The sequence below is a fragment of the Nycticebus coucang genome, chromosome 24, assembly GCF_027406575.1.
Source record: "Nycticebus coucang isolate mNycCou1 chromosome 24, mNycCou1.pri, whole genome shotgun sequence".
NCBI classification, from domain to species: domain Eukaryota; kingdom Metazoa; phylum Chordata; class Mammalia; order Primates; family Lorisidae; genus Nycticebus; species Nycticebus coucang.
Window position 1 is genome coordinate 11,466,369 of NC_069803.1, and position 23,760 is coordinate 11,490,128.

At 38.2% G+C, this 23,760-nt stretch overlaps 1 protein-coding gene and 1 non-coding gene across 6 annotated transcripts in view; one reads left to right on the forward strand and one right to left on the reverse strand.

Moving 5' to 3' along the window:
* Positions 1-23,760, reverse strand: part of WRN (WRN RecQ like helicase) — a 148,550-nt gene that overhangs the window by 104,490 nt on the left and 20,300 nt on the right. For 4 of the 5 annotated variants that reach the window (XR_008377355.1, XM_053578458.1, XM_053578459.1 and 1 more), the window contains exons 3-7: positions 10,259-10,374; positions 5,226-5,371; positions 4,610-4,758; positions 3,360-3,509; positions 1,630-1,699 (exon numbers count right to left, since the gene is read on the reverse strand). Coding sequence is in view for 4 of the 5 variants with exons in the window: in XM_053578458.1 (XP_053434433.1) it covers positions 1,630-1,699; positions 3,360-3,509; positions 4,610-4,758; positions 5,226-5,371; positions 10,259-10,374 (631 nt within the window). In the remaining variant the exon portion in view is untranslated. The remainder of the gene's footprint in view (positions 1-1,629; positions 1,700-3,359; positions 3,510-4,609; positions 4,759-5,225; positions 5,372-10,258; positions 10,375-23,760) is intronic. The other variant, XM_053578460.1, reaches the window with a different exon arrangement.
* LOC128576648 (U6 spliceosomal RNA) lies at positions 704-809 on the forward strand. The gene has a single exon (XR_008377476.1). It is a non-coding gene; the product is annotated as a U6 spliceosomal RNA (small nuclear RNA).

The window sequence follows — 23,760 nt, forward strand, 5'->3', positions numbered from 1 at the left end:
TCACTTATTTTGGGATTTATTTATTTTGATTACTTGTACTTATCCTACAGTTTTAAAAGAGAAAAACATAAATAGGAACTCACCTCATAATTTTATTATCTATTTTAGGTTACATAAAATAATTAAAGTGTTTTATTATCTATTTTAGGTTACATAAAATAATTAAAGTATTTTTGTCTAAAAACCAAAAAAAAATTCATTATGTCAAATAAAGTCCAAAATAAGATCGTAAAGGGTTAAATGTATTTTCGATCTATCCACTTCTCTCCATCCTCAATATAAATAACCATTTCAAGTTGTCATTACCTCTCCCTTAGATTCTTGTTACAGCCTCCCCAAAGGCCTTCCCACTTGCCCTCCTACAATCCATTTTGTATTCCATACCCTAAGTTATTTGTTTTAATATGATTCACTTTACTCCTGTGTTTGAAATCCTCAATAGCTTTAATTGCTCTTAGGAGAAAATATAAACTCCATGATGTCTCGGCGTTTTGGCTAAGACCAACTGTGGAAGTGGCCCTCTAGGAAAAGAAAATTGATATAACACGTAAAGAAGGCGGGCCTTATCACATGGACATGAGGCCCACCTCAATGACAATTATAAAGTACATTATATAATTCTATATGAGGATATTATGCTATACTTAAAGTGTATTTAGCAAAATCATCTAATTTAATTAACATCTTAACAAATATTATTTCTGTGCTTGCTTTGACAGCACATTTACTAAAACTGGAATAATACAGAGAAGATTAGAATGGACCTGCACAAATATGTGCTGTATTATTTAAAATCTCCAAAAAGGAAGCTAAATGAATAGCAACACACAACTTTATACATATCAATATAGGTGCTTTGGGTATTTTGTCTCTTTTAGTGCTTACAACTATTCTACGGAACAGATACTATGCTAGTATCTACATTCCAAACATGGAGAAACAGGTATACAACCGGTCACATAACTAAAGCCTATGCTCAACTCTCTGAAGTGGCTCTGTCTGGCATCACTGACCTATTAAGACAGTTAAAAAAAGCAATGAAGTTGATCTTTTTTGGATAAAATTGGCATAAAAAATTTAGAAATTTAAACCAGTACACTATAAAGTATCTTATATATTTTTTTAATTTATTTTTTATTTATTTTTTTATTCAAGTGCCCATCACAATGCCTGGCCATTTTTTTGTTGCAGTTTGGCCGGGCTGGGTTCGAACCCGCCACCCTCGGTATATGGGGCCAGCACTCTACCCACTGAACCATAGGCGCCACCCAGCATCTTATATATTTTAAAGCATTATATATAAAGCATTTTAAATATTTATAGCAAGGATGTATAATCTCCAGACTGAGAGAAAACTCACTACATCACTGATACCAAAGCCACGAAGCCCTAACTCTAGGTACCTAACAAGAGCAATGCTACAAAGTAAAAGCAATTAAGTCCTTTCTGCTTTGCCACTAGTGACACATCTGAAACCTTAATCCTGACCCTGATGGATCTCACTGTTCAGATATTCAAGAAGCTATAATACAAATAATACTTTGCAAATATGTGAATATTTTATTTTTGGAGATAAACTTCACAGAAGGGCAAATTCACACTTTCTTTTGTTTTTAGGTCATAGCATACCTTTATTTACAGCAAATTTGAAAGCAGCCTCACCCAAAATTTCCAATCTTCGATAAATGATAAGACCAGCCTATAAACAGAATAATAAAAACAGCATAGTAAAAACAACCAAAATAAAACTATCCATCCCATCTACAGAAAAATCTAAGAGAATGATACCCAAATCAAATGAATCACTGAATTTAACCTATTATGTTACACAAAGATCTATAATGTCTTCATTTATTCCCCACACCATTGTGGAAATGGAGGAAGTAAACTAAGCCTTAAAAGAAAAGTTCTTCAGTTTTCACTTTTTTAATACTCAATGTTATTAGTAGATATCCAAATCAAATAACCTGTAAATGGAACCTACCAAAATACAACCTGTTTTGTCTACAGATATCCACTGCCCTCTATTAAGACAGCTGAGAAGGTCTGTTAGTGTATGACCAGCCCTCCTAAGCACTGTTACCAGGAACAATCGAGTCACACTGATTTTTCATGGGTAAAAATGCTACAAAACTTGTGCTAGTTCTGAGCAAGTTTTATGCTAGTTCTGAGCAAGTTTTAAGTTCAAAGGAAAATGATCACTTTATTTCCCTAACAAAAGGGAATAATTTTATGGTTACAAATCAAAGCAGTTTCCATTCCTAAAAATAGAATGCAAAAAGGGAAACAGTAAGAAAGTCATAACAAATAAAAGTATGGGTTAGGGGGAAAGAAATTCACTGTGGAAAATATATTTCTTTAAAAACATGCACACAGGAGTGCTATATATGAAGATAAACCCAGATTTCTTTATATACAAATACGTAAATGTGAAAATGTATCTAATGGCAATAGCAAGCTAAATTTGGAGGCAATTTTTCTAAATTTTCTCCACATTTTAAATATAAATACAAAAAAAAAGGCCATTTTAAATACAGAAACTTTTTATATCTGAAATTGTTTATTTATCAACTACATCATTGATAGTATTTGTACTTGCTCAGCCTGGGCTTCATGTTTTTAGCAAGTTCACATTTTTTTACATACAAATGGGACATTATTTTGGCTTCATGACAATGAAAAGAACATTGGTTTGAACAATCTATTGATTGATACTTGCCGTTAATGTCAAGAATTAGCACTTCCCAGGCCTGGTGCAGTGGCTCATGCCTATAATCCTAGCACTGTGGGACACCAACACGGGTGGATTGCCTGAGCTCAAGGAGTTTGACATCAGCCTGAGCAAGAGCGAGATCCCATCTCTGCTAAAAACATTTACCAGCATTTTGGCAGATGCCTATAGTCCCAGCTACTCAAGAGGCTAAAGAAGTCAAGAGGATTGATTGAGCCCAACCAAGAGTTTGAGGTTGCTGAGAGCAACTCTACCCAGGGTGACATAGTAAGACTCTGTGGTCAAAAAAAAACAGAATTAGCAGTTTGACTAAAATGTCTTCCTAAGCATTTTTCAATGCCAAACTGATATAAAATATTTTAGTTGAGTTTGTGCCATCATTACAATAAAATTTTTCTTCCTCTTCTTTTTTTTGAGACAGAGTCTCACTTTGTTGCCCTCGGTAGAGTGCCGTGGCATCACAGCTCACAGCGACCTCCAACTCTTGGGCTTAGGCGATTCTCTTGCCTCAGCCTCCCAAGTACCTGGGATTTCCACAACACCCAGCTATTACAATAAAATTTTTCTAAAGCAACTTATCACAAGGTTTAAGAAATACATCACAATCTAAAGATTTTTAAGTACATACATAAGCATCAGTGGCTGCATATAGTTTCTGGTCTTCAGTGAGGGGATAATTACTCCAATCACTACAGCGAATAGACTTATCTTTCAAAAGCTGTTTACCAAAGAGGTGTTTAACCAGACCATTGAGGCTCCAGGTTTCTATACATTTCAGCTAGAAGTAATGAAAATCAACACAGTAAAAATTATTATTCCTATTTTCAGATACTCCTAAATACCACCAAATGACCATATCACAAATAAAATTAGAAAATGTATCAAAATGAAACCCAGAGATGGATCTCAATAAACTTCCTGCAACATTTGCAGCCCACACTGTAAGAATTTACTTCTGGGGCGGTGCCTGCGGCTCAGTGAGTAGGGCGCCAGCCCCATATACCAAGGGTGGTGGGTTCAAACCCAGTTCCGGCCAAATTGCAACAAAAAATGGCCGGGCATTGTGGTGGGTGCCTGCAGTCCCAACTACTCGGGAGGCTAGGCAAGAGAATCACCTAAATCCAAGAGATGGAAGTTGGTGTGAGCTGTGACGCCACATCACTCTACTGAGGGTGACAGAGTAACACTGTCTCAAAAAAAATAAAGAAAGAAAGAATTTAATTCTGGAATTTCCCCAATGTAAGTATTAAAATACTTGAACTTTAAAATTATTATTCATGGAAAAATGTTGAAAAGATTAGTAGGCTTTCTACCTCCCAGCCAAATGAATATTTGGCTAAATATAAGAATTAAATTTAGGGCCACGCCTGTGGCTCAAAGGTTTGGGGCACCAGCCCCATATGCCAGAGGTGGCCAGTTCAAACCCAGCCCCGGCCAAAAACTGCAAAAAAAAAAAAAAAGATTTAAATTTAATGACTTCATTAATAAAATGTGAAACATGGGTGGTAGAATTAATGGTCAACCTTTTAGTAAAAGCATTAAACCATTAAGAGCTGCTTCATGTTCTCCCTTAAAAAAAAGTTACTGGTAGAAATGGCATAAAAAGATAAACTTAAAACACAGTATTTAAACTTTCAAATACATGAAAGAAGTGAAATAATTCCAGAATTGTGAAAGGAGAACTTGCTTAAACAAACTGTCTACCAAAACAATAGATTACAACTGAAGCTTTCATTATAGAACATGTACTTGAAACTTCTTTATTGCTACAAAAACACAACTTCGTTTTTTTTTTTTAATCTAACACTTGAATAGAAGGCATATTCTGTGGCCGCAAAATCATCTTCTTTATGAAAATAATACATGTATTGTTTTTACCTTTTTATTGGCAACATCTGTCAACTCCACAAAACTCTTCAATTTGATGTCAAAGTCACGTAGAAGTTTCCACTCATCTCCTTGAATTCCTACACCTGCTTTTTTAATTGTTTCATTTTCAAGCAACATTTTTAATCCCTGAGGAAAAACTGTAACAGTTTATTGTTATTTCCACAAATTCCCTAAAGTATGATGGATTTATTGTCTACACCCTATACAATGTTTATATTTAAATTTGTTTCTATGTTAAGCTTAAATTCAGAAACACATTCACCTTGATTATTTCCTCCCTTGCCTAGACTAAAAGGTCCTTATTGACAAATGGTTAAGAAAAAACAAATAGCATGAATGTCACCTCTGCTAGTATTAGCAGTATATTCCCGGTCATTTAGCCCTTTTAAACTTCAGTTCTCTCTACTCTAAAACAAACAACAAACAAAAATCAATACCTCACAGGAATGTCATGAAAATGAAAACAAGGGATGTGAGTGACTCAGGTGGAACATAAACCCTTAAGAAGAGAGAGGTGCCAGCTAATGAAAGAGCTTAATTTTGTAGGAAATGAAGTTAGCATATCACAATTATTAGCCATATAAAAATGCAACAGATAACCAACCTGACATAGCAGAAACGTGAAACAAGTAACATTTGCTCTCAGACACACACAACTGAATGAGTGCAACTCTTCCATGTTTCCCTTTTTTGTAGACTGGTGGCCATTCCAAGTCAAATCCTACTACATCTCCATCAGATAAACTCTTGCTAAGAGAAGAAACACAGTATTAATTCACTACATTAAAACTTTAAACTTCGGCATCAAAAGACATTCAAAAATGTCTACCAGACTAGTCAAAGGTATCTGCAATACATACAACTGATAATGAATAGACAAAAAATATTTTAAATTCCTTAAAAAACAAGAAAAGTCTAATAATCCCAAAGAAAAACACAGAATAACAGAAACGAATAATTCCCAAAGGAAATCCAAAAGGTCAATCCGAATAATATGTGAAAACACTTAATTCTCATTAGCAATCCAAGAAATGCAAATTAAATCTACACAATTTCACTCTATCTGGCGAAAATCAAAGTTTCATAATATTAAGTTCTGAGAAGCATTTCTATCAGTGAACACATAAATTGATAAAATCCTATTGGACAAAACTTTAACAAGGACAATGTCTACTTGAGAAAGAATAAACCTAGCAATTTTTTCTTTAAGTGTATGAAACTCTCTTATGTGTACAAAGAAACAGAAATGCTTAAGAATATTCCACTGCAAGGCTGGGCACAGTAGCTCACACCTGTAATCCTAGCAGTCTGGGAGGCCAGACCAAGGAGGGTGGACTGTTCTGAGCTCACAGGTTCAAGACCAGCCTGAGTGTTATAGAGACCCTGTCTCTAAAAATAGCTGGACATTGTGGTGAGCGCCTGTAGACCTAGATACTCAGGAGGCTGACGCATGAGAATTGCTTGTGCCCAAGAAGTGGAGGTTGCTGTGAGTTATGACATCACAGCACTCTGCCAAGGGTGACAAAGTAAGACTCTGTCTCAAAAATATTCACTGCAACATGGTTCCTAATAGCAGAAAATTATTAACAAATGATATTTCTAGCAATAAGAGAATGGACAAATTATGGCATAGTAAAACAATAGATAATCATATAAAATTGAAAATGGGGCTGGCCTATAACCCTAGCACTTTGGGAGGCCCAGGTAGGAAGATCACTTGAGGCCAAAAGTTCCAGATCGGCCTGGGCAACATAACAAGACTGTTAGCTGGCCACGGTGCCACAAGCCTATAGTCCCAGCTACATGGGTGGCTGAGCCAGAAGGACCAATTGAGCCCAAAAATTTGATCATGCTACTGTACCCTAGCCCAAGTGACAAAGTGAGACCCTGTCTCAAAAAAAAAAAAAAAAAAGTTAAAATGTAACTAGAACAAGAAAAATTCTGAAAACCTTAATGTTGAGTTAAAGAATACACACATAATTTGACAGCATTTTTTAAAGTTTGTAAGTGGATAAAACAACATATGTAACATTTTAGGATATAAAATTGTGAAGTAGCAGTATAAACAACATGTGAAAGACTGCTAAGCACTAAATTCATGATAAAAGTTATCTTAAAGGGGCACAGGGGAAGAATCAGAAAGGCTACACATGGGGCTTCAGCTGTATTTCATTGTTTCATTTCTTAACAAAGATTCAAAGAAAATGAATATTAAATTTGATAAAGCAAGGTGGGAGAAATATGTGTCTTTGTTATTTTGTTACCTGTTATTGTTTATATTTGCCTATTTCACAATTTTTTAAATTAAAGACATGTTTTAAAAAAATAAACTCAGCTTCACCTTCATGACAAGATGGAATAACAAGGACCACACTTTTCCACCATAAAGCAGAAAAGTGGACAATATAAAAACAACTGTTTTCAGACACTAGACAACAGGCAGCACAAGACTAGAAACAAAGGGTGAGTTTTACAGTTGCCCCAGCATTCTGCCTGAACACATTCCAGGCAACAGAGAGTTTATAATCACAGAAGCTAAAGAGCTGGAACTTGCAGAGCAGAGTTCTGGAGAGGAGGGAACGAGGCAGGGAAAGAGCTCTAGGAATCTTCATAGGGTTCTCCTTTAGTCTTTGTAGAATACTATGATATGCAGGTATATATTGAAACTGTGAGGCTGACAATTCTTATTGGCTTATACAAAGGCAACAGATATTAAAATTCTGAATACTTCTTAGGGCTTACACAAAGGCAAGAGGCATTAAAGTTCTGAAAAATCAGGGTAGAAACCCTTGCTGATCACCTGGGGCAATCAGTAAAGACCCCAGAAGGGTCACACATTAGTCATGGCTAAACTACCCATAGAGTAAAGACAACTATAGACTTGCCCTAATAAACCCTTTAAAAAGCCCCCAAATATACGGCGGTGCCTGTGGCTCAAAGAAGTAGGGCACCGGCCCCATATGCCAGAGGTGGCGGGTTCAAACCCAGCCCCGGCCAAAAACCGCAAAAAAAAAAATATATATATATAAAGTTGATCTCCATGTAACTTAGCTGTCTGATAAAGCTCCTTTCTTTAAAGGAAGAAAACAAAATCTAATATCCAACAAGGTAAAAATCACAATACCTAATCAAAAAAAAAAAAAATTAACAGCCATGAAAAGAAACAGGAAAATATGACCCATATCAGAAGAAAACCATCCAATAGGAAAAAAATCAAGAATACTGCAGTTAACAGACAAGTACATTAAAACAGCTGTTGTAAGTAAACAACATATGTTCAAGGACTTATGAATATGATGAGACCCAAATGGAAAACAATATTTTTTTCAAAAAACTGAATGGAACTTAATAGAGATGAAAAATATAATTATCTAAAATTAAAAAGTCATGCTGGGTGTGGTGGCTCACACTCGTAATCTTAGCACTCTGAGAGGCCAAGGTGGGTGGATACCTTGAGATCAGAGTGTGAGACCAGTCTTAGCAAGAGGGAGACCCCCTCTCTACTAAACAATAGAAAAAAACTAGCCAGGTATCATGGTGGGTACCTATAGTCCCAGCTACTCGGGAGGCTAAGGCAGGAAGCCACTTGAGCCGAAGAGTTTGAGGTTGCTATGAGCGACTATGACACCACAGCACTCTACCCAGGGCAAAAGAGTGAGACACTGTCTCAAAAATAAATAAAAAATGCCTCTCTGCCCCCTTGCCTGGCAGTGGAGGTCTGTTCGCTGCCTATGGCGAACGCGTCTTGCTCTGCAAACCTATATCTTGCTCTTACTCTGTAAACCTAACTTTCTCTTCCTCAATAAACTTTGTTCTGTGACTGCCTTAAAAAATAAATACATAAATAGTAAAAAGTCACAGGATGAAGAGTCTACAGAAGAAAAAAAAAATAAATGAATTTGAAGACATTGCAAAAAGACTATTCAAAGTGAAGCACAGAGAGAAAAAAGGACAAAAGGAAAAAAACACTGAAAGGAAAAAATGTCAGTGGCCTATGACACAGAATTAAGCAACATAACTTCTGTAGATTCAGAGTCCCAGAAAGAAAAAAGAACAAATATTTTAAGAAATTTTTCAAATTTAATATTAAATCTATAAATTAAATTAATTTAAACTATTATCCCACAGATCCAAAAACTGAATGAATCTTAAGGGGGATAAATATAAACCACACAACACCAACCCAAAGGCACTTCATAATCAAATTGTTGCAAATGTTAGCATAATGTTAAAAATGGTCAACAGGCTCAGGGCCTGTAGCTCAGGCAGATAGGGTGCCAGCTACATACACCAGAGCTGGAGTGTTCAAATCCAGCCCAGGCCTGCCAAACAATGACAACTACAACCAAAAAAAAAAAAAAAAAAAAAACAGCCCAGCATTGTGGAGGGCGCCTGTAGTCCCAGCTACTGGGGAGGCTGAGGTAACAGAATCACTTAACCCCAAGAGTTGGAGGTTGCTGTGAGCTGTGACACCACAACACTCTACCCAGGGCGACATAGTAAGACTCTGTCACAAAAAAACAAAAAACGTGGCCAACAGAGAGGGAAAAAACAACAAAACCTATCTGCCTTTGATAAAATACAAACAATTCATCAAAGCTACAATTCTTCAGACCACTCATGCTTACTGCCTTCAGAAATGACATACTACAGCAATACCAAAGGTAAGGTGGTAGATTTAATACGTAATCATAAATAATAGATTTTACCTTCTCTGTGAGATTTAATTTAATTCAATATGAGACTCAAAAGGGGCCAGAAAACGATAGTGGGAGTGAGGACACCGGAATGCTATGTCTATTTATAGCTGCCACCAGGACCTCATTAATAAATAGCTTAACTTGCCTCTGCTTCTTTTAACCCGATATATAACAGTTAAAAATTAAAAAGGACAGTTATAACAACTTCAAGGAGATCTGAAAGAATTCCTTACTAATTCTGCTTGTAAAATGCTTCAAGACTTTTAGATTGCATTACTGCAGAGTTCTAATTTAACAAGGCAACCAAATTTAAAAGTACTAACAGTCGGGCGGCTCCTGTGGCTCAGCGGGTAGGGCGCCAGTCCCATATGCCGGAGGTGGCGGGTTCAAACCCAGCCCCGGCCAAAAAAAAAAGTACTAACAGTCTCTGGGAGCTTAAGGCAGGTGGATTGCTGAAGCTCAGGAGTTCAAGAGCCTGAGCCTGAACAAGAACAAGACCATGTCTCTACTTAAAAAAAAAAAAAAAATTGGTGGTGCCTGTGGCTCATGGAATAGGGTGCCGACCCAATATACCAGAGGTGGCGGGTTCAATCCCGCCCCCGGGCAAAAACTGCAACAACAACAAAAACTTAGCAGGCCACTATGGTTGGCACCTGTAGTCCCAGCTACTTGGGAGGCTGAGGCAAGAGGATCACTTGAGCCCTAGAGTTCAAAGTTACTGTTTTTATGGCACGGCACTCTACCAAGGGAGACAAAGTAAGTGTCTGCCTCAAAAAAAAAACAAGTAGAATACAACTTAGTTATATTCTACATGTAGAAATAATTATGTGTTAAACATATCTCAACTGTAAAACTCAGTGTACCCACAAATACTACCACAATAGTTATCTTCCAAGGGTCCAAATTCAAATGAATTTAGGAAATTCAAATCTCTTACCCAATATCTTCTGACAGGAGAGAGCAATCATTGGCTTCATAACTATACATAATGGACCCAGTGAATTCTAAGAACGGAAGGTCATCTTCAAAAACACTCCTCTGAACAGACGATGCCTTTAAAAGTGCAAATAAAATTCACATTAAATAATAAATGTTCACTGAAATAATAAAGTTCACAGAAGCATTTAATTTATACTTTTAAGTTTTATCAATTAATGCTTTCTAGACTAATAAAGTCATAAAGACAATTTAATAACTAGAAAACCATCCTATTATAAAATTATTTTTCTTAACAAGTTTATTTACAAACTTCTAATCCTATTTTCATAAAAGCATTTATTTCACTGAGTGTTTTCCAGATAATCATATTAGTATTCTAGCTATAACAAGGTTGCCTTAAAATGCTGAAGACTGGATGGCAAATCAAGCAAAAAGTCCTCAAATCTATGAGCACTTAAAACTGGCTCAATCAAAAAATTCAACCTGTGGCTCAACAGAGTAGAGTGCCGACCCATATGGCCATGGAGGTGGCGGGTTCAAGCCCGGCCCCAGACAAAAACTGCAAAAACAATAAAAATAATTCAAACATGTTAATGTTGTCTAAATTATTAAATGAATTAAAGCAAATTAGTAAGGTCAACCATGCAAACTGAATATAAAAAGGGAAAATATTATAATACAAATTCTCATTTTGTAAATTCAATTAAAACATGCTGCCATTTAACCACTCAATAACTAGATCCTGGTGACTTAAACAATGACCTGGACAATTTAATTGAAGATGGCGGCTGAGTAACAGCTTCCTTGCAACTGGGCTCAGTGAGCCTGGGGAGAGAAGACTCCACGCATCTCTGGCTGGTGGGATCTGCCTATACACATCCCTTTGAGGACACAGGGAGTCAGCGAGAGACTTCTGGACCCCAGGAGGAGGACAAAAGCAGTGGAAAACTGGCAAGTAGTTGCGTGTGTTCGTTCAGTCTAATCCCACCAGCAGCTGTGAGTACAGCAGCAGTGAGACTGCAAACTGGAAAAGCCTTACCTGTGAGCTGCTTTGGTTTTTTTGGACTTGCACTCAGTTGAACTACCTTGGGAGAACTTGGGCAAGAGTGCGGAGGACTTTAAGCGTTGTCTAGGGCCCCAGACTGAGCCGCTGAGGCAGACGGAGCTAATAGTGTTCACCTGTGGGCTGCTTGGAGCCATTGTGGGAGAAGTGCCCCAGCAAGTTCTACCCTCAGGGTCACAGAGCAAGGACAGGGTGGGAGCTAGTAATCTAGTGACTGAGCAGCCTAAAGGAGGGGACAGAGATATCTTGCAGCCTTAGGCCTCAAGGGCATAAGCAAGATTAGTATTGGGACACTGGTTAAGTAAATAGCCACTTTAGGAGTGATCCCAGTGACAAGCACTTTCCTGGGAAAGCTTCTGCTTAGCCAAACTGAGTAGAGATTTAGGGTCTCCACTTTAGGCTCTCCACCCAGAGGGGTTTGAGAAATTAGAACAGGCCTCCAGTCTCCATCTCGTACAGCTGTACCAGCAGTGTGATTAACATCTCATACCCCAGAAGATCACCTGTTGCCCAGACAATATCCAGCAAGATGTATATACTGCTTTGTTTTTTGCTTTTTTTTTAATTTCAACATTTTCCCTACAGATTTTTCTTTTCTTGTTTTTCTTTGTTTCTTTCTTCATTTTTCTAGTTTAAATACAATTTTCCATTATTGCCTTTTGAACAATTAGAACTTCATTTTTCCTAGTGTTTCTACCTCTTTTATTCGTTTTTTTCCCCAAATTTTATTTTTATTTTTTGGCAGTTTCTGGCCAAGACTGGGCTGAACCCTCCACCTCGGGCATATGGGGCCAAAGCCCTAATCCTTTGAGCCACAGACGCCGCAATTCCCCAATTTTATCCCATAAAGTTTTCTGTTTGCTTGTTTTGGTTTGATTTATAGCATTTTTGTCTTTCCTCTCTACTTGGCAGAGGTGGGGTGCTGTGTCTAAACAGGCTAGCTAAGAGCTGCTGACCTCAAGGGAACCACCCAACCCGGCACCCCCAGAGGTTGGGTGGTTTTTAAGGTTGGGTCAAAGTACCCTACTGTGCACCTATATTGCTCTGTCTCCCTCTTTCTGCGCCCCTCTTCCTTTTGTAAATATTCCCTTTCACCAACCCCCTCTCCTTTCTCCTTTTTCCTTTCTTCCTCTTCAACCTTCTCATCCTTCTGATCCCGTACCAAAAGGACTCATCAAAACCCTAGTCCACAGGCATGGCAACTTAAAGAGCAAGAGGAAGTCAAAGGGAAATTAAGGCAAGGAAACAGATAAAAGAAATCACTCATGAGGAGAATCAGCAGAAAAATCCCAGCAACATGAAAAACCAATCTAGAGCAACACCCCCAATGGACTGTGAGGTAGGTACTGCAGAGGATTCCACCTATAAAGAAATATTAGAAATGACAGAAAGGGAATTTAGAATGCACATAATGAAAACAATGAAGGAAATGATGGAAACAATGAAGGAAACTGCTGATAAAGTGCAAAATAAACAAAAGGAAAAAACAGAATAAAACAAGAGATGAATGAGATGAAGAATATAGAAAGGACAAAGCAGAACAGAAGGAACTGAAGCAGTTAATTAGGGAACTTAAAGATGCAATAGAAAGTATAGACAACAGCTTAGAACATGCAGAAGAAAGAATCTCAGAGGTACAGGACAAAGCTCTTGAGATAACTCAAATAGTTAAAAAGGCAGAAAAGAAGACAGAGAAAGCAAAATGTTCACTGACAGAATTATGGGACTTCATGAAGCGTTCAAACATATGAGTGATAGGTATCCCAGAAGGGGAAGAAGAATGCCCCAGGGGAATGGAAGCCATACTAGAGAATATTATAAATGAAAATTTCCCAAACATCACAAAAGATTCTGACATAATCTTTTCAGAGGGATACTGGACCCCAGGTTGCCTCAACTCTAACACAGCTTCTCAAAGACACATTGTGATGCACCTGTCCAAAGTCAAGACAAAAAAAAAAGATTCTTCAAGCTGCCAGGAGTAACCACCAATTGACCTACAGGGGCAAATCCATCAGGGTGACTGCAGACTTCTCTAATGAAACATTCCAAGGAAGAAGACAATGATCATCTACCTTTAATCTACTTAAACAGAACAATTTTCAGCCCAGAATTCTATATCCTGCTAAGTTAAGCTTTAAAATTGATGAAGAAATCAAATCATTTACTGATATACAAACATTGAGGAAATTTGCCACAAGACCAGCTCCAGAGTAAATGCTTCAACCTGTTCTACAAACTGACCATCACAATGGATCAACAGCAAAGTAAGAACTCAGAAATTAAAGGACAGAACCTAGCTTCCACACTGATGCAAAAGATAAAACGAAGCAATGGACTCTCACAAAATAAGATGAATAGAACACTACTATACATATCAATTATCTCAAAATATTAATGGCTTGAATTCCCCACTGAAGAGGCATACATTGGCTCACTGGATTAAAAAACACAAGCTATCCATTTGCTGTCCGCAGGAAACACACCTAGCTTCAAAACACAAATTAAAACTCCGAGTTAAGGGTTGGAACACAATTTTTCAGACAAACGGAATTCAGATCAGATACATGTGGATTTAAAGCAACTAAAGTCAAAACAGACAAAGATGGTCACTTTATATTGGTCAAGGGAAAAATAGAACAAGAAGACGTTTCAATTCTAAATATTTACGTGCCTAATTTTAAAACAGACCTTAGTCTGAGCAATATGATATCCTATAATACCATAAAAAAAGGGGACTTTAATGCTCCTCTCACCAAGCTGGACAGAGCCTCTAAACAGAAATTAAACAAAGATATAAGGGACTTAAATGAGACCCTAGAACAACTGTGCTTGATAGATGTGTAGAGAACACTCCACTCCAAAGATAAAGGATATACATTTTTCTCATCGCCCCATGGAACATTCTCCAAAACTGATCACATCCTAGGACACTAAACAAACCTCAACAGAATCAAAACAACTGAAAATTTACCTTGTATCTTCTCAGACCACAGGGCACTAAAGGTGGAACTGAACTCCAACAAAAACATTCAACCTCACCCAAAGGCATGGAAATTAAACAACCTTCTGTTGAATGACAGATGGCTACAGGAAGAAATAAAACAGGAAATCACTAAAACCTTGAGCACAACAACAATGATGAAACAAGCTACCAAAACCTGTGGAATACTGCAAAAGCAGTTTTGAGAGGAAAATTTATCACTTTAGATGCCTACATTCGAAAAAACAGAAAAGAGAGCACATCAACAAACTCACAAGCCATCTTACAGAATTGGAAAAAGAAGAACAATCTAAGCCTAAAACCAGTAGAAGAAAAGCAAAGTTCAAAATTAAATGAGAGATCAAAGAAATTGAAAACAAAAGAATCATTCAGAAAATTAATGAAACAAGGAGTTGGTTGTTTGAAAAAATAAGTAAAATAGATAAACCTTTGGCCAGAATAACTGGAAACAGAAAAGAAAAATCTCTAATAAACTCAATCAGAAATGATAAAGAGGAAATAACAAATGATCCCACAGAGATACAAGAGATCGTCTCTGAATACTACCAGAAACTCTATGCCCAAAAATTTGACAATGTGAAGGAAACAGATCACTATTTGAAATCACACCCTCTCCCTAGACTTAGCCAGGAAGAAACAGAGCTTCTGAACAGATCACTTTCATACACTAAGATTAAAGAAACAATAAAAAAGCTTCGAACAAAAAAATGCCCTGGTACTGATGGCTTCACACCAGAATTCTATCAAACCTTCAAGGAAGAGCTTATTCCTGTACTCCAAAAATTATTCCAAAAAGTTGAGGAGAAAAAAATCTTCCCCAACACATTCTACAAAGCAAGCATCACCCTGATACCAAAACGAGGAAAAGATCCAACCAAAAAGGAGAATTTCAGACCAATTTCACTCATGAATATAAATGCAAAAATTCTCAATAAAATCCTACCCAATAGATTACAGCTTATCATCAACAAAGTCATACATCATGATCAAGGAGGTTTCATCCCAGGGATGCAAGACTGGTTTAACATACACAAGTCTATAAACTTTACCCACCATATTATCAGAAGCAAAAATAAAGACCATATGATCCTCTCAATAGATGCAGAAAAAGCATTCCATAAAATCCAGCATCCTTTTCTAACTAGAACGCTGAGGAGTATAGGCACACATGGCACATTTCTGAAACTGATCGAAGCTATCTATGACAAACCCACAGCTAATACTTTACTGAATGGAGTAAAACTGAAAGCTTTTCCTCTTGGAAATGGAAGCAGACAAGGTTGTTTGTTCTCTGTCACCATTACCTTTCAACATAGTGCTGGAAGTTATAGCCAATACAATTAGGCAAGAAAAGGAAATAAAGGGAATCCAAATAGGAATAGAAGAGGTAAAACTCTTCCTCTTTACTGATGACATGATCTTATATTTAGAGAACCCCAAAGACTCAACCACAAAACCCCTGGAAGTCATCAAAAAATACAGTAATGTCTCAGGATATAAAATCAACGTCAACAAATCAGTTGCCTTTGTAGACACCAATAACAGTCAAGATGAGAGGCTAATAAAGGACACAACTCCCTTCACTACAGCTTCAATGAAAATGAAATACCTAGGAATATACCTAACAAGGGAGGTGAAGGACCTCCATGAAAAGAACTATGAAATCCTCAGAAAGGAAACAGCACAGGATGTTAACAAATGGAAGAACATACTATGCTCACGGCTAGGAAGAATCAACATTGTTAAAATGTCTATACGTCCAAAAGCAATGTACCTATTCAAGGCCATTCCTATTAAAATACCAACATCATACTTTCAAGATTTGGAAAAAATGATTCTGCGTTTTGTATGGAACCAGAAAAAAACCCCGAATAGCTAAGGCAGTTCTTAGTAATAAAAATAAAGCTGGGGGCATCAGCATACCAGATTTTAGTCTGTACTACAAAGCCATAGTGGTCAAGACAGCATGGTACTGGCACAAAAATAGAGACATAGACACTTGGAACTGAATAGAAAACCAAGAAATGAAACTAACATCTTACAACCACCTAATCTTCGATAAACCAAAGAAGAACATACCTTGGAGGAAAGACTCCCTATTCAATAAATGGTGTTCGGAGAACTGGATATCCACATGTAAAAGACTGAAACTGGACTCACCTTTCTCCACTCACAAAAATTGATTCAAAATGGATAAAGGACTTAAACTTAAGGCATGAGACAATAAAAATCCTCAAAGAAAGCATAGGAAAAACACTGGAAGACATTGGCCTGGGGAAAGACTTCATGAAGACTGTCCTAGTAATTGTAACAACAAAAATAAACAAACGGGACATCATTAAACTGAAAAGCTTCTGTACAGCTAAAAAAAAAACAACCAAAGCAAAGAGACAACCCACACAATGGGAAAGGATATTTGCATATTTTGAATCAGGCAAAAGCTTGATAACTAGGATCTATAGAGAACTCAAATAAATCCACATGAAAAAAGCCAACAATCCCATATAACAATGGGCAAGAGACATGAATAGAACCTTCTCTGAAGAAGACAGATGCTAACAAACATATGAAAAAATACTCATCATCCCGATTTATTAGAGAAATGCAAATCAAAACAACCCTGAGATACCATCTACCCCAGCAAGAATGGCCCACATCACAAAATCTCAAAACTGCAGATGCTGGCGTGGATGTGGAGAGAAGGGAACACTTTTACACTGCTGGTGGGACTGCAAACTAGTACAACCTTTTCGGAAGGAAATATAGAGAAACCTCAAAGAACTCAAGCTAGACCTCCCATTTAATCCTGCAATCCCATTACTGGGCATCTACCCAGAAAGAAAAAAATCCTTTTATACTAAGGACACTTGCACTAGTCTGTTTACTGCAGCTCAATCTACAATCGCCAAAATGTGCAAACAGTCTAAATGCCCACCAACCCAGGAATGGATTAACAAGCTGTGGTATATGTATACCATGGAATACTATTCAGCCATTAAAAAAAATGGAGACTTTACAGCCTTTGTATTAACCTGGATGGAAGTGGAAGACATTATTCTTAATAAAGCATCACAAGAAAGGAGAAGCATGCATCCCATGTACTCAATTTTGATATGAGGACAATTAAGGATACGGGTGGTGTCGAAAGGGGAGAGCAGAGTGAGAAAGGAGGAGGGAGGGGTAGGAAAGGAAGAGCAGAGAGACGGAAAGAGGAAGGGGCGTTGGTGTGTGCCACACCTTTTGGGGGCAAGACATGATTGCAAGAGGAACTTTACCTAACAAATGCAATCAGTGTACCTGGTTTCTTATACTCTCAATGAATCCCCAACAATAAAAAATTAAAAAAAAAAAAAAGAGGGAGCAAGATGGCAGCCGAGTAACTGCTTCCCTGCAACTGGGCACGGTGAATCTGGGGAGTTAACACTCCAGGCATCTCTGGCTGGTGGGATCTACCTATAATCATCCCTTTGAGGATACAGGGAGTCAGAAAGGGACTTCTGGCCCCCAAGAGGAGGACAAAAACAGTGGAAAACTGCCAAGTGATTGTGTGTGTCCAATCGACCTAATCCCCCCAGGCAGCTATAATTACAAGTAGCAGTGAGACTGCAAACCAGAAAGGCCTTACCTGTGAACTGTTTCGGTGTTTTTGGACTTGGCACTCAGTTGAACTGCCTTGGGGAGAGCTTGAGCAGGAGTGCGGAGAACTCTGGGCATTGTCTAGGGCCCCAGACTGAGCCGCTGAGCCGGACAGAGCTAAAAGTGTTCGGCTGTGGGCCGCAGGGAGAGAACTGCCCCCGCAAGCTCCACCCTCAGGGTCGCAGAGCAAGAATCAGGCGGGAGCTAGTAACCTAGCGACTGAGCAGCCTAAACGCGGAGACTGAGCTGCCTTACAGCCTTAACTCTCAGGGACACAGTGAGACCAGTTTTGGCACACGGGAGCCTTGGGCTGTAGCCCTGGGTAGAGTGCCGTGGCATCACACCTCATAGCGACCCCAAACTCCTGGGTTTCACGTGGCCAGGACCTCCATAAGAGCTGTGCTACAACCCCCGACCCACAACCCAGGCCCGCTGGGCCCCCGCATGCCCTGACCAGGAACTGCAGGAGCCGCGCAACCCTGCATCCTCCTTCCCGTACCCTCCCCTGCGTCCGCAACGCCTGCACGTCTGACCAGGGACTCTGGTAGCCGTGTGCCCTCTGGAGCCCTCCATGCCTCTGCACGAAGCCCTTCTCCCAGCCAGAGACTGCTAGAGCCTTGGGCTCTCTGTGCCAAAGTCACTGGGGGCCAGGCACTCCCAGAACAGTGCGCACCACCTCCCACCCTGTTGCTGGATCCGGGTGTGTCACCCTCCGGAGCTGCTTCTACAACCAGAACTCCCTGGCTGGGGCAGCCCCAAAGAAATTACACAGGGTCACTACCTACAAAGATCCAGCATCAACAGAGTGATCCTGCTGGGGTTTAATCTTGGAGCAACACCTCCCAACTCTGAGGACAGCCAGAGGCAATGGTGAAAAATAATCATGAGGCGAAATCAACAGAAAAACTCTGGCAATATGAATAATCAGAGTAGATCAACTCCCCCAAGGATCAATGGGGCAGACATAGCACAAGATCCCATACACAAACAAATAGCTGAGATGTCAGAAAATGAATTCAGAATCTGGATAGTAAATAAGATCGAATTAGAATTCAAAGCAGTAACCCAAAGGATATCTAAAGAATTCAAAGTATTCAAAGACTAAATGACCAAAGATTGTGACACATTGAGACAAGAAGTTGCAGCCCTCAAAAATGTGAGAAACACAGTAGAATCACTCAGTAACAGAATGGAGCAAGCAGAAGAAAGGATTTCTGACATTGAAGACAAAGTTTTTGAATGCTCCCAAACTCTCAAAGAAGAAGAGAAATGGAGGGCGAAAACAGATCACTCTCTCAGAGAGCTCTGGGATAATTCGAACAAAACCAATATTCATCTCATAGGGATCCCCAAAAGCGATGAAGTGGCTTCACAAGGCACAGTCTCTTCTCCATGAGATTATGAAGGAGAACTTTCCAGACATGCCAAGACATTCTAAAATTCAGATAGCAGTTTAAGAACTCCAGCACGACTCAACCCAAATAAGACATCCCGCAGACACATCATAATCAATTTCACTAAAGTTAATATGAAGGAGAAAATTCTCAAAGCAGCCAGACAAAAGAAAACCATCACCTACAAGGGCAAGAATATTAGAATAACTGCAGATCTCTCTGCTGAAACCTTTCAAGCTAGAAGAGGATGATCATCCACTTTTAATCTCCTAAAACAAAATAACTTTCAACCGAGGATCGTGTACCCAGCTAAACTGAGTTTCATTTATGACGGAGAAATTAAATACTTGAATGACATTCACATGTTGAAGAAATTTGCCATAACTAAACCAGCTCTACAGGATATTCTCAGACCTATCCTCCATAAAGACCAGTGTAATCCTCCACCACAAAAGTAAACGCACCCAGAAAATTTTGATCAAATTCCAACTTCCAGTCGCAAAAGGATTAAAAAACTTTCAAGAGTTTCCGGACTCTCGAAAGGCTTATCAATAGTCTCAATTAATGTGAATGGTTTAAATTGTCCTCTAAAGAGGCACAAGTTGGCAGACTGGATACAAAAACTCAAGCCAGATATCTGTTGCATACAAGAATCGCATCTTACATTAAAAGACAAATATAGACTCAAGGTGAAGGAATGGTCATCTACATTACAGGCAAATGGAAAGCAGAGAAAAGCAGGCGTTGCAATCCTATTCGCAGACGCAATAGGCTTTAAACCAACAGAAATAAGGAAGGATAAGAATGGACACTTCGTATTTGTTAAAGGTAATACTCAACATGATGAGATCTCAATTATTAATACTTATGCACCCAACCAGAAGGCACCTCAATTTATAAGAGAAACTCTAACAGACATGAGCAACTTGATTTCCTCCAGTTCCATAGTAGTTGGAGATTTTAAGTGCTGTATAGATCCTTTAGCAGTGCTGTATAGATCCTCTAAAAAGACGCTAAGCAAAGAAATTTTAGATTTAAACTCAACCATTCAACATCTGGACTTAACAGACATCTACAGAACATTTCATCCCAACAAAACTGAATACATATTCTTCTCATCAGTCCATGGAACATACTCCAAAATTGACCACATCCTAGGCCACAAATCTAACCTCAGAAAATTTTAAAAAAATAGAAATTATTCCTTGCATCTTCTCAGACCATCATGGAATAAAAGTTGAATTCAATAACAACAGGAACCTGTATACCCATACAAAAACATGGAAGCCAAACAACCAGATGAGATTAAGAAGGAAATCATCAAATTTTTGGAACAAAACAACAATCAAGACACGAATCACCAGAACCTCTGGGATACTGCAATGGCAGTCTTAAGAGGGAAATTTATAGCACTGCAAGCCTTCCTCAAGCAAACGGAAAGAGAGGATATTAATAACTTAATGGGACATCTCAAGGAACTGGAAAAGGAAGAACACTCCAACCCCAAACTGAGCAAAAGAAAAGAAATAACCAAAATTAGAGAAAATTAAATGAAATTGAAAACAAAAGAATTATACAACAGATCAAAAAATCCAATAGTTGGTTTTTTGAAAAGATCAATAAAATAGATAAACCTTTGGCCAACCTAACCAGGAAAAAGAGTAAAATCTCTAATCTCATCAATCAGAAATGGTAACGATGAAATAACAACAGACCCCTCAAAAATTCAAAAAAATCCTTAAAGAATACTACAAGGAACTCTATTCTCAGAAATATGAAAACCTGAAAGAAATCAACCAATACTTGGAAGTACGCTACCTACCAAGACTTAGCCAGAATGAAGTGGAAATGTTGAACAGACCTATATCAAGTTCTGGAATAGCATCAACTATACAAAATCTCCCTAAAAAGAAAACCCCAGGACCAGATGGCTTTACGTCAGAATTCTACCAAACCTTTAAAGAAGAACTAGTACCTATACTACTAAACCTCTTCCAAAATATAGAAAAAGAAGGAATATTACCCAGCACATTCTACGAAGCAAACATCACCTTGATCCCCAAACCAGAAAAAGACCCAACAAGAAAAGAAAATTATAGACCAGTATCACTAATGAATATTGATGCAAAAATACTCAATAAGATTCTAATGAACAGAATCCAAAAACACATCAAAAAAATTATATACCATGACCAAGTGGGATTTATCCCAGGGTCTCAAGGTTGGTTCAATATACGTAAATCTATAAATGTAATTCAGCACATAAACAAACTAAAAAATAAGGACCATATGATTCCTTCCATTGATGCAGAAAAAGCTTTTGATAATATCCAGCATCCCTTCATGATCAGAACACTTAAGAAAATTGGTATAGAAGGGACATTTCTTAAACTAACAGAGGACATCTACAGGAAACCCACAGCCAATATCATACTGAATGGAGTTAAACTGAAATCATTTCCACTCAGATCAGGAACCAGGCAAGGTTGCCCATTGTCTTCATTGCTCTTTAACATTGTAATGGAAGTTTTAGCCATCCCAATTAGGGAAGAAAAGGCTATCAAGGGTATCCACATAGGGTAAGAAGAGATCAAACTTGCACTCTTCACAGATGATGTGATCGTAGATCTGGAAAACACTATGGATTCTACTATAAAACTTTTAGAAGTGATCAAGGAATACAGCAATGTCTCAGGATACAAAATCAACACCCATAAATCCGTAGCCTTTATATATACCAACAATAACCAAGCAGAAAAAACAGTCAAGGACTCTATTCCTTTCACAGTAGTGCCAAAGAAGATGAAATATTTGGGAGTATACCTAACAAAGGACGTGAAAGATCTCTACAAAGAGAACTATGAAATTTTAAGAAAAGAAATAGCTGAAGATGTTAACAAATGGAAAAACATACCATGCTCATGGCTGGGAAGAATCAACATTGTTGAAATGTCTATACTACCCAAAGCAATATATAATTTTAATGCAATTCCTATTAAAGCTCCATTGTCATATTTTAAAGATCTTGAAAAAATACTACTTCGTTTTATATGGAATCAGAAAAAACCTTGAATAGCTAAAACATTACTCAGCAATAAAAACAAAGCAGGAGGAATCACTACCAGACCTGAGACTATACTATAAATCGATAGTGATCAAAACAGCATGGTATTGGCACAAAAACAGAGAAGTAGATGTCTGGAACGGAATAGAGAACCAAGAGATGAATCCAGCTACTTACCGTTATTTGATCTTTGACAAGCCAATGAAAAACGTTCAGTGGGTAAAAGATTCCCTATTCAACAAATGGTGCTGGGCGAACTGGCTGGCAACATGTAGAAGATTGAAACTGGACCCACACCTTTCACCATTAACTAAGATAGACTCTCACCGGATAAAAGATTTAAACTAAAGACATGAAACTATAAAAATTCTTGAAGATAGTGCAGGGGAAACTCTTGAAGGAATCGGCCTGGGTGAATATTTTATGAGGAGGACTCCCAGGCAACTGAAGCAGTATCAAAAATACACTATTAGAACCAGATCAAACTAAAAAGCTTCTGCACAGCCAAGAACATAGTAAGTAAGGCAAGCAGACAGCCCTCAAATGGGAGAAAATATTTGCAGGTTATACCTCCGATAAAGGTCTAATAACCAGAATCCACAGAGAACTCAAACATATTAGCAAGGAAAGAACACGTGATCTCATCTCAGGGTGGGCAAGGGACTTGAGAGAAACTTCTCTAAAGAAGACAGATGCACAATCTACAGACACATTAAAAAAAGCTCATCATCCTTAATCATCAGAGAAATGCAAATCAAAACTACTTTGAGATATCACCTAACCCCAGTAAGAGTAGCCCACATAACAAAATCCCAAAACCAGAGATGTTGGCGTGGATGTGGAGAAAAGGGAACACTTCTACACTGCTGGAGGGAATGCCCACTAATAAGTTCCTTCTGGAAGGATGTTTGGAGAATACTTAGAGACCTAAAAATAGACCTGCCATTCAATCCCATAATTCCTTTACTAGGTTTATACCCAGAAGACCAAACATCACAATATAACAAAGACATCTGTACCAGAATGTTTATTGCAGCCCAATTCATAATTGCTAAGTCATGGAAGAAGCCCAAGTGCCCATCAACCCACGAATGGACTAGCAATTGTGGTACATGTATACCATGGAATGTTATGCAGCCTTAAAGAAAGATGGAGACTTTACCTCTTTCATGTCCACATGGATGGACCTGGAACATATTCTTCTTAGCAAAGTATCTCAGGAATGGAAGAAAAAGTATCCAATGTACTCAGCTCTACTATGAAGCTAAATTATAGCTTTCACATGAAGGCTATAACCCAACTATAGCACAAGACTATGAGGAAAGGGCCAAGGAAGGGG